Raw genomic sequence first — 11618 nt, 5'->3', positions numbered from 1 at the left:
AGTACTGTTATTAGAAATATTTTTAAAATTGTTTTGATACCCCTGATTTGGTTTGTAATTATTGTTGTTATTAAAATTTTTCTTAAACCCAGGTGGATATCCTATAATCTCAAAGCATCTATCAATAGTATGACCTAATTTATTGCATTTTTTACATTTTAAGTTCTGATTAGGTCCTCTACTATTGTTAAATCTAGAGTTATTATTATTGTTGGAATTAACATCTTTATTAAAAGTTTGAGCAATAAAAGCAGATGTTTGAGTTTTATTGACCACATTTTCTTTGGAATTAACATTTCTATGTGATTCTTCCCTAGACAAGATAGCATAAGCACTTTTCACATCAGGTAAGGGGTCTCTTAACAAAATATTACTTCTAACAGAAACATAACAATCATTTAAACCCATTAAGAATTGCATTACCTTTTGAACTTTACTTTATTCTTTAGCAAACACACCAGCAGGACGAGTACAAGAAACACCACAAGTACAAGCAGGACCAGCAATCATGCAATCATATTGTTTCCACAAACTATTCAAATTATGATAATAATCAGACAAACTACTATCATTTTGTTTAATAGAATTCATCTTATGATGCAGATTGTAAATGACAGAACCATCTATCTTATCATAAGTCTCCTTAAGCTCATTCCAAACATGAGTAGCATTAGTAGAAAAAATTTGACCAGAATAAAGTTCATCAGATATTGACCCAAGTATCCATGAAAGTACAACATTGTTACACCTATCCCATTGATTTTGAAGAGTAACATCTGTTGCATGTCTTTGTAAAGATCCATTAATAAAACCAAGTTTATTTTTAGTACCCAAAGCCAATAACATAGACCTGCTCCAAATATTATAATTTTCAGTACCTTTAAGTTTTATAGACATAAAAGGTGTTCCAGTAGTTGTATCACTTGCGTGTAAATACAATGGGTCCCCAAAATCAAGTTTATTAATCATAGTAATAGCACCATCAGCCATCTTAACAGAGAATTGAACAGAAAACAAATAGAATTAAACACCAAAAACAAGATTAAGCAACTAAACAAATAAACACCAATAAGAACACAGAATTAGAAAATCACACAAAACACATTCACAGCATCAATCGCTGGCCGGACACCTGTAAAGGAAAGAAACAACTTACAATAATCCAGCAAAAAATTGGTTACTAACCAAGTAGTCTGCAGAATTAGTAAAAACACACAACAATAATAAAGGTCAAGAATCTTAAACCGTGCTTGATCAGGTATTCATGAGTTTCTATGAACTCAGATCAAGAGTTGGGCACGGTGATTCAGTCAATAATGGGTATAAAAAACACGAATAAATTCGAGACTCCTCTTTGTAGATAACCACGGTAGAAGAGACAAGAAGATAAACATCGAAAGACTTTAAAACCCTAACCCTAATTGAGAAAATTAGGGTTTCTTTAATAGATCACGAACAAACACAATAACCGAAGCCACAGATTTGAAATCGAACCCAATAAGAAGAAGAGAGAGAACAAATCACCAAAAAACCTTCCAGAAACTTTGTTCAACAGGAAAGATGAACAAATCGAAGCAAAACAAACACGAATCAAGCAATCCTTCGCTCTGATACCATGTAAAATTAAACAGATCTATGAATACAAACACGATCTCAACCAATATTCATAACACCAAAGTCGATTACATCAATATGAAGAATCAGTATCGATCTGATTCAACTCACAAAACACACAAAATTACAGAAACTACAATCACAGAGAGTGATTGTATATTAAGATGAATAGAAAACTGAACAAAATTAAAATTAGGGTTTCTGATTAAGAGTAATCGACAGCCAACAAGATGATTAGAATATGTATGTGTGTTGTTCTCTCCCTCTCTTGAACAGATCGTATATAAACAGCAAAAAAGACTTGAGCCCAAAGCAATCATCTAGCCCAATCTGCTTATCAAGCCCACTTAGCTGCTACAACTTTCTTTTGTACAGGAAAAGCCCCTTGACTATGTAAAAGCTTGTAATGCAGATCCTTTTCAGTTAACCTTTTAACCTGCATTATCTAGAATCCAAAGAATAAGAAAAGAACAACAAGAATTTAAAAATAAGCTTGTATAAATTTAACAACTACCATATCAAACACACGCAAATCTAAAGATTTATATCATCGTTTTAAGAAATAAAACAAATAACAAAAAAATATTTATTATTATTATTATTATTATTATTATTATTATTATTATTATTATTATTATTATTATTATTATTATTATTATTATTATTATTATCATTATCATTATCATTATCATTATCATTATCATTATCATTATCATTATCATTATCATTATCATCATCATCATCATCATCATCATCATCATCATTATCATCATCATTATCATTATCATCGATCACAACAAAACGCATGAGGAAGCGACACATGGTGGTTAACTACAGATCGAATAGAAATTGAAATGGCGGTACCGACGATGCTCAGATTCAAGGTTTATGGTTTCTGAGCCTGTCAAACGGGTCAGGTTGGGTCGGTTTGGGTAACAGGTCAAAATGATTTTGGGTTGAAATGGGTCATAGGTCAAACGAGTCAATTTTTTAAACGGGTCAAAATGGTTCAGGTTGGGTTGGTTTGGGTAACAGGTCAAAACGGGTCACAGGTCAATTGGGTCAAATGGGTTACATAGCTTTTTTACATTTATTACATGATTTTAGGTATTATTATCTATTATATATACAAATATACATAATAGATAATATAACCATGAATGCTTTTATAAATTTTTAACGGATGCAACTTTTTATGCTCGACCCATTTGACTCATTCACAAAACTCATTTGACATATTTCAGTTTATTGATCTTTGAGTATTGATACTCATTAGACCCGTTTTTTCATTTTTTGTATAGGACTCAATAGGTTGGAGCGAAACACATTTGAATCTTTTTTTAAGTTTTGATTTATGTTGTTAGGCCTAATTTTTCTCAAGACCCAATTGACCTGAAAACTTGACCCATTTGACCCGAATTTGAGTGTTTGAGTCTCAATTGCCAGGTATTATTATTGGTTCCCCATGAAAAACAAAGCAATGATACAATTAAAAAGTTCAAGATGAGGGCGTGAGAATAAGTGGCGTGTTGTTGATTTGAGTATCGAATCGAAAGGTTCACTTTGATGGCTTAAATCCGAGCATCAGTAACCGTTTCAGTTTCTATTCGATCCGTCCTTCACCATCATGTGTCGCTTCCTCATACGTTTTTTTGTGTGATTGATTGAATTATTGATATATCGATTAATAAAATAAATCTTTTTTTTTTTCGTTATTGTTTTATTTCTTCAAGTAAAATTATGATATAAATATTTAGATTTGCGTGTGTTGAATATGTAGTAATGTAGTAATGAATTGAAGCTTGTATTTTATTAGAGAAAGAAAGGATAAGATATGTAATGCAAATTGTTAGTTTTAACGGATATTTTAACTGATGTTAAAAGAGCAGGGATTGCATTTTCTTTATAATTCGAGGATGATGTATATAACTTTTACTCCGTATTAAGAGATAAGAAGTACTGGTATAATTTGATGTAAAATACATAGACCATCTATATAATTTACTCTATATCATATTATTATATTAATATTAAATAAAAAAAAATTGTGGGACGTAAAAGCAAAAGCTTTGACAAGGTTTTTGTTGTGTGATTATATGGTCAATTCAATATTCCGGGTACTAATACTATCAAGGTGGCGTGGGCGTTGGGGAAAGTAGTTGACGGGTAAACCTCTTTTGGCGGCTAACCCATTTTGACATAGTAAACGCATATATATATCAACTCTATCTATCTTAATTCTGTTTACCAATATCTTTCTACTTAATACATTATATTAATAATTAAAAATTAAATTTAAAGATTACCTATGCAGGACCATCCTATAACAAGGTTAGTTATTGTTTAACTTTGGGGATTATATAATTTAATCATTTGTTGGGCAGTAAGTCTTTGAATAAATACCTTTCTCATAACCCAACAGTTCTCATTTTTTCTTTTAAATTGCTTTTATCAAATATCTTTGTTTCATCATTCTTGTTTTTGTCACAAAACACAACTGTTTGAGGTAGTTAATTATTTTATCTTGCAAGACTAATTTCAAGATTTTCTACTTTCTTTTATTTGATTCATGAGGTTTTAGTTTTGAAGGATAATTTGCAGTCGAGTTTGATAACGGAATACGTTTTAATGGCGAAAGTGTTTTGGGTTGATGATGAAGAACAGTTTGATCATAAATCTCATATTGGATGCATGTCTGGAATATTTCATGCTTTTGATAATCAATTATGGCACTCTAATGTCAAGAAGATACTTCCACACAGAAAGAATGAAGGTCTCGTTAAACACGCGAAACGTAAGCAAACTGTGAATTTTATGGTAGCTCAACATGATGTTTAGTTCAATATAGTCACAACCTTATAGTATCACTAGTTTTTAAGAGTACTACTTATGGGCTCTCTCCATGGCTAACCATAGCCATGGTACCAAAGGCACGGGCTCGCCATAGCTTCACCGAGCTGAGTTCACAACCCGTGTGGCCAGGGACGGAACTAGATTTGCAGGTGCCCCCACTGGACCAACAAATTTTAAGCATAAGATTCTGGATTAGTTTATTTTGCCTCCGACCAAAAGCCTAAAATTTTAGATTATTTTATTTTGCCCTAAGATTTTTGAATCCAAAACTGCTTATGGCGGATGGTGAGAGAAAGGAGTGGACTCATATGGTATGAAATGCTTCCATTCGGAAGCAATTTCTTATCCGTCAAATAGAGAGATGGATGATTTTCTCTACTTTTGAGATTGTTTTCACTCTGGGTGGAGAAATTACTTGTTTTTATTCTCTGATAGGGGAAGGATTGTCTACATCTCACCTCCCTCATACACCACTCATGTGGTATTGTTCTGTTGTTGTTGCTGCTTCAATGTTTGTAGATTGTTTTATTATTAGACCATGCCTTATGTCTTACTAAGCATTGTATTAAAATTCGCCTCTTATGTGGATTTTTTGACGATAGAAAACGCCTCTTATGAGGCTTTGATTTTCAAGCCTCGTAGGAGTTGGTCAGAATTTCAGGAGAAATTGAGGGCGTTAGTTTTTTTAACCAATCAAAATTTAACACATGTATATATGTTATTAATTTATATTTTTCACTCAATTTCTAATCAAATTTTATCATATCACCTAAAACATTTCCACTCAGATTTAACAGCATAACACAACTTCAAATTTTTTGTTTTTTTTTTTTTTTTTTTTTTTTTTTCAGGTAAAGGAAGGTACAAAAGGATATCAGATGATCAAGATCCTTTTGAAGTTTTACAGCTTTTAGATGCCAAAACAAGTCATATTTTGGTAAGCTCTTAAACATTAACCAAAATTTAATTTTTCCAAATTGATTGTTTATTGTTTTAACAGAAACAAAATGACCATTATTAACTGATGATATTTATCAGGTGGATCAGAGTAATAAAAAAACTAGCTCCAACCAAAAAAAGTCGCTTAAAGCTCGTATAAAAGCTTTAGTTTCTGACGAAAACGATAAACAACAAGATCCAAATTTTGTACCGGGTCCAAAGTTGCAGAGGACTTACTCAATTCATCATTTGGAAACCAATGAATGGGTTGATCCAATCATTTTCTTTACTGAAAATGTCACAAATACCCCTGAAACCACCGAATCTCGCGATATTTTAGACATGTTTGAAGTTGACAAAAAGCTATTTTCAAATATGTTACAAGATCAGTCTCCAATATTGACAAAATCAGGTTCTTTTCCTACTGCGTATAAGTCGGGAGGTCGAAACTTGATTCCTATGAAGCTTGAGGATAAAGTTAACGAGTTCTTTACAAAATCAAAATCCGAAAAGAGACTAGATACTAAAGAAAGTGGATATATGCGGTTACGAAGAATATCTTCTATGAATGAATCTGCAAATCGATACTCACAATCGTTTGATTTTGGTGTCGATAAAGAGACCATTCTACGGCCTTCAAAAAGCTTGAAGTTAATAAACACGAGTTTCTCTTTTCGTATAAGTGATAATGAAAGAAATGTAGCTTCGTTAGCTTTAAGTTCAGATAAATACAAAGAGTTGAATTCTACACAAGATGTTGACTCATTAAATGAAGTGATCGAGAAACATGAAGATACAAACGCGCTAACAATCGAGGAAGACAATCATCATGAAAAAGTTCAATTCTCAGAAGGTAATTTAATATATATGCTTCTGTTTATTATAGGTGGCAATTTGGGTAGCTTTTTTCTATATAAGAATCTATGTCAATCGTACTTGTCAAACGGGTCAAATAAAAGTTTTAGCTTAACAGGAATCGGTTGAACATGTTAAAACTTTCACAGTGTCTATAATTTTCGGGCAGTGATTCGTACACAAACAAAAGTTATCCATACACCACCAAAACTGCTTTACATGATTGTATAGTACAACATTATAATGCATGTTTAGGGGGAATGAATAATTTTGGTGGTGTACAAGCCATCAGAACCTCACCTGGGCACAAGCGCAAAAAATTACTTGTTTCTACTTGATTTAATATGTGACCGCCCATATTGCTTATAGGCGGATTCGTGTTAACTTCTTAATGATTTGCAGATTTTCAAGAAAATAATGAGAACGAAACCAAGACATTCGACGATAAGATACACTTAAAGTCATCAATGAGACGCTACCAAGAAGATGATGATTTCACTTACGTGAAGCAGATTTTAGAGCATTCGGGTTTCATAAAAAATGGTTTTGAACAAACATGGCATACATCTAACCAACCATTAGACCCTTTTGTATTTCAAGAAATAGAGTCTCAATATTTTCATGATCCAGAACGTTTTGCAGAGGAGATAAATGAATTATCTCACCGTTTACTGATCTTTGATTTGGTTGATGATGTTTTGTTTGGTATGTACGAACGATCATTATCGTATTACCCAAAGGCATTGTCATCTTTCTGTCACGTTCGTCGTCCACCTAGTGGACCCCATGTCGTAGATGAAGTTTGGAAGCGTGTTAGTCGAATGGTCAACTTGAAGCCTGATTCGAACGATTCCTTAGACGATATTGTGTCGAGAGATATGAAAAATGATGATGGTTGGATGAATTTGCAGTTGGACTCAGAATGTGTTGGACTAGAATTAGAAGATTTGATCTTTGAAGAAATTTTAGAAGAAATGTTATCTGATTTGATTTGATTTGATTTGTTCTTATTTTGAAAATTTGATGGGAGTTAGAACTTAGAATTAGAAGCTTGTTAAATTTAGTTTTTTAATATATTTGTAAATACGTTTTTGAGATGTATAATAAGTGACTGATGTTTCTTTATCAGTGTTCATAAACTTGATATGTATCAAGTCACGATTTCAAAATTATAATTCAATAGAGTACTTAATAAAAATTTCTATCTGAATACTATCTTAGTAGTAGTTTATAAAAATAAAAAAAATAAAAAAAAAGCTACAAATTCGAAAAATATTAGAAGTTCGAGTAGTTAAATTTCGTGGTGTGCTATATAATTTAAAGAAAAAATCTATAAATCTGTAAAATATACGAGGTCTTGCAATTAAATTTAGTGGTGTCCGATACAATTTAAAATGTATTTTCAATTAAAAAATTTTGAACTAGTGGTGTCCCGTGAACTCACGGACTTATTACTAAACTCGCCTTAACATTATAACTTGAACCGATGAGCATATGTTAGCAATACAATCTAATAAAAACCGATGAATAATTGGCCCAAAAAATTATAATATCGGACTAAGATCAGATGATTAATTGGCCCAAAAAACTATAGTGTTTTTTTAGCCAAAAGACACATGACATTCAGTGGTGGGTGGATACGGGGTTTGCAAATGAATTTGAGAGGCCCTGTGGAAGTGTGTCATTTTTTTTTAACGGCCAAAGAATAATATATATAAATCAAACGTTTCCTAGCGAGGCGCTAAGAGAAATTACAACGGTATAGATAGTCATAAGTTTCAATTGGAAACTAAATGGCCTCTATTTTTAATCCAACGAAAAGAAAAAGTTCTAATAACATCAAACAGACTAGATTTACTACAAAATGAATCATTAAAAACTACTCTGTCACGACCCTACTTTTTCCGTTATCTTTTACCGTTTATTATTTAACGTCCGTTAATTGTTATTCGTGCCACGTCATTTCTATGACCTACATTATTATTTTAGTAATAATATATTAATTATTATGTGTTATGTGAATATTTGTATTCATATTTTAAATTGTACGTTTATACGAATCGTGGATTTCTATCCGGCGAATCTTTTCGGTTTTCAAACCAACTGTCAAGTTTTTGGGATTTTTAAATCCAAATTATTTTAAATATGGTATTTTGATGTCATATGATTATATATAATGTTTATATATTTTATTCGTCGCGTATTTGTTATCTCTCCGAATTATCAATCGCGTAGTAGCGTTTTCGCGTTTCGGGTTTCGATCGGGTGTTCGGTCCACTAGCATTTACATAGTATTATCCAAGATTGGGCCATAGGGCCCACCCCCATACCCCACCATAGGCCTAATTAATCCAAGGGGAGGGGGTATAGCCTCCTTGTTTTCATTTTTGAGATTTCACTTTTCATTTTACATTTTATCACAAAACCTAGCCTTATTATTTTTCTCTCATCTCTCCCTCTCCCTCTTTTGTAGCCGTCGCCGAACACCACCATAATCATCATCATTTCATCATCAATTATAGCTTGGATCAAAGGGCTTTTCACATATTCGGATTCTACACAACGATCTCTACGCATTCATACTCTTTGATTCTTGATTAGGGTATAAACCCTAACCCTAATTTTTTGATTTTTCTTTAATTTTTCTGTTTTTATATGTTATTATGATTGTATAGTACTTGTATGTTGATGAATTGTTGATTGTATGCATAGAAATACTTGTTATAGCATGTTTTCGGTTTGATTGATTTTGGACAGCAGCGTATTCGACCATTTCAGGGAACTAAACTAATGTATTTGTTAAATTAAAGTGTCTAGATGTGTTCCTCTCATCAAGACATTGATTTTAGACTCCGGATTCATGTTATTTCGATTCCCGGAGCTTAAGTTATGATTAAAATGGTGTTTTCATGAAATCAAATTATAAAAACGAATGTGTTCAGGTTTGGTCCGACTTTGTGATCATTTTTGGAGTCTCTAGGGTGTACTAGTGTGTTAAGATTGATGATTGGATGAACATTCATGTTCGGGTCATCGAAATCCGAGCCACAGATCACCCGTTATGACTAAAACATGTTTTTGAACGGATTAAAGCTTCAAGTTGAATGGTGACTGTTGGTCACGACTTGGTGGCTATTCTTGGGGTGTTCTTGAGTACACTAGTGTGTCGGGTGGTTTGGTTAAGCGAAGATATATATAAGACTCGCCGAAAACCGATACCCGGGGCTCAAGTTATGACCCGATGAACTTTTAATTAAAACTTATGATTATGAAATAAGACTTATGATATAAATAATGATTTTCATTATAATAAATTACTTATGATATAAAAAATAATTATTCTAATTTAAGACTTATGATATATATTTATTATATCATTTATTAATTACATTTTGATTAATGAAACTTTTATTAAACTTATGATTAATAATACTTTTATTATTAATAAAAAAATACTTATGATAAGTATTAAACTTATGTTATGAGATTATTATATTAAGACTTATAATAAAGATTAATTAATTATTTAATTATTATAAAGCTTAGTTATTACTTAATTATAATTTAATTATTAAATACTTATGATTTAATAATTATAATTAGAAACTTATGATATGATTAATAATTTATTATTAATTAATAATACTTATGATATGATTAAAATTTATTATTAATTAATAATACTTATATTATGACTAATATTTAATTATTTAATTAAATACTTATGTTATATTATATCATTTAAACTTATGTTAACTTTAATAATTCATTTAATTTAATTAAACTTATGATATGACATAATTATACATATATAACTTTAAATAACATTATAACTTATATTATTAATATAATTTATACTTTAAAATTCAATGTTGACTATGTTTGACCAAGGTTGACTTTTGAGTTGACTTTCGGTTGACTTTGACTTCCAGTTGACTTTTGTTGACTTTCTAATTAAGGAAACTTTCCTAAGTTATAAACTTTCCAAAATAGCAACTTTCTAAATATGGAATCTTTCCAAAAATAGAAACTTTCCAAAAATGGAAACCTGCTAAAAATAGAAACTTTCTAAAAATAGAAAGTACGTGTCCTTACGCTGTTCTGATCAAACCGAAGCATGTTGAGTGTTGTTCTATGTTTACTTGCAACAAGTACTATAGCTATCATACTAAGACTTGACCTAAGTTAGTTGTTTATATCGACCTGCTTTATTTATATGTCGGCGTTGTGATCATTCTTGATCACTTTACTTCGTTTGCTGTTCGCTTTTTGTGTGGTTACTTCATTTGCTTTAAGGTGAGTTATAGTCTCGTTTTTCATACTATTTTAAAGTATTTTTGGGATGTGATTACATGTATTTTTGCTTTACGTTTACACACAAGTGGCAATTAAATTTAAATTATTCATTATGAGTTGAACGAAAATATTTCCTAGTCTGGTAACTGTAATCACTGGTTTCTACTGGTGAACGCGAATCCTATGGATAGATCTATCGGGCTTGACAGCCCCATTTCGAGCTAGTCGCGCTAGCAATTTATAATCAAAATGTATTAGTACTTCATATTTATTTGAAGATACACCTGTTCAGTGTATATATATTGTGTTTGGCAAGGGTAAGTAAATGGTTAAGTGGTTACCAGGTGGCTCATAGATAATGGAATAATGTATTATGTTTTCTAACATTTTAAATCTTGTGGTCTAAAGTTTATTCGTTTATTTAAACTTATAATTCACTCAACATTTTGGTTGACAGTTTACTCGCATGTTTTCATAGGTACTTGATTTGTTTGGTGCTTCCGCTGTGTTAGAAGTGTCTGCATGCATTTGGGCAGATTTTGTTAAACAATTTATGAAACATTAAACTTGCATTCTCTTTTTGGATATTTAAACTTGCGGGTATTTGGTTGGCTATGTTTTGTGTCAACTTTGGATATTTAATATGTTGTGTTTGTTTAAACTACATATTTTGGTAAATTTCCTTTTTGGGAAACTTTTTGAATAAAAGAATGCAATGTTGTTTATTAAATTCATTTAAAGTTCGATCAAGCTGTGGGACCAAGTGACGGAGCCGTTAAGTGTATTGACGGGGCCATCACATACTCTGTTTCTAAAATGCCAAATAGTCCAAAGGAGGGTAACCACAACCGCAACAATCCGATTCTTGGACGAAGCTTGTAATCGAATGCCTTCAACCCAAGCCATGAAAGAATCCCTTGACGAGAAAATAGGAAGATCACAATCGACCAAAACTCGAACCTTATGCCAAAAATCCAAAGCCAACTCGCATCTAAAAAATAGGTGTTCTTTGGATTCGACACCATTATTACAAATCGAGAAACTAACATAGTTTATATCAA

The 11618-nt window shown here is 31.6% G+C and overlaps 2 protein-coding genes across 5 annotated transcripts; one reads left to right on the top strand and one right to left on the bottom strand.

Moving 5' to 3' along the window:
• Nucleotides 1-438: 438 nt before the first annotated feature.
• LOC139902289 (uncharacterized) lies at nucleotides 439-990 on the bottom strand. Its single transcript, XM_071884928.1, has one exon. The coding sequence runs from the start codon at nucleotides 988-990 to the stop codon at nucleotides 439-441; it is 552 nt and encodes a 183-aa protein (XP_071741029.1).
• Nucleotides 991-3862: 2872 nt separating this feature from the next.
• On the top strand, nucleotides 3863-7386 carry LOC139898948 (uncharacterized). 4 transcript variants are annotated; one of them, XM_071881752.1, is made up of 5 exons: nucleotides 3863-3945; nucleotides 4196-4408; nucleotides 5319-5404; nucleotides 5506-6259; nucleotides 6664-7386. In XM_071881752.1, the coding sequence occupies exons 2-5, from the start codon at nucleotides 4243-4245 to the stop codon at nucleotides 7254-7256; spliced, it is 1599 nt and encodes a 532-aa protein (XP_071737853.1). In that variant the 5' UTR covers nucleotides 3863-3945; nucleotides 4196-4242; the 3' UTR covers nucleotides 7257-7386. The 4 variants fall into 4 exon arrangements, with proteins under 4 accessions (XP_071737853.1, XP_071737855.1, XP_071737852.1 ...); XM_071881754.1 differs by having other exon boundaries at nucleotides 3880-3945; nucleotides 4216-4408; XM_071881753.1 differs by lacking the exon at nucleotides 3863-3945 and adding an exon at nucleotides 4080-4120.
• The last annotated feature ends 4232 nt before the right edge of the window (nucleotides 7387-11618 follow it).

Source organism: Rutidosis leptorrhynchoides, chromosome 3 (assembly GCF_046630445.1).
Source record: "Rutidosis leptorrhynchoides isolate AG116_Rl617_1_P2 chromosome 3, CSIRO_AGI_Rlap_v1, whole genome shotgun sequence".
Lineage (NCBI taxonomy): Eukaryota > Viridiplantae > Streptophyta > Magnoliopsida > Asterales > Asteraceae > Rutidosis > Rutidosis leptorrhynchoides.
This window is presented reverse-complemented; position numbering and strand designations above follow the sequence as displayed.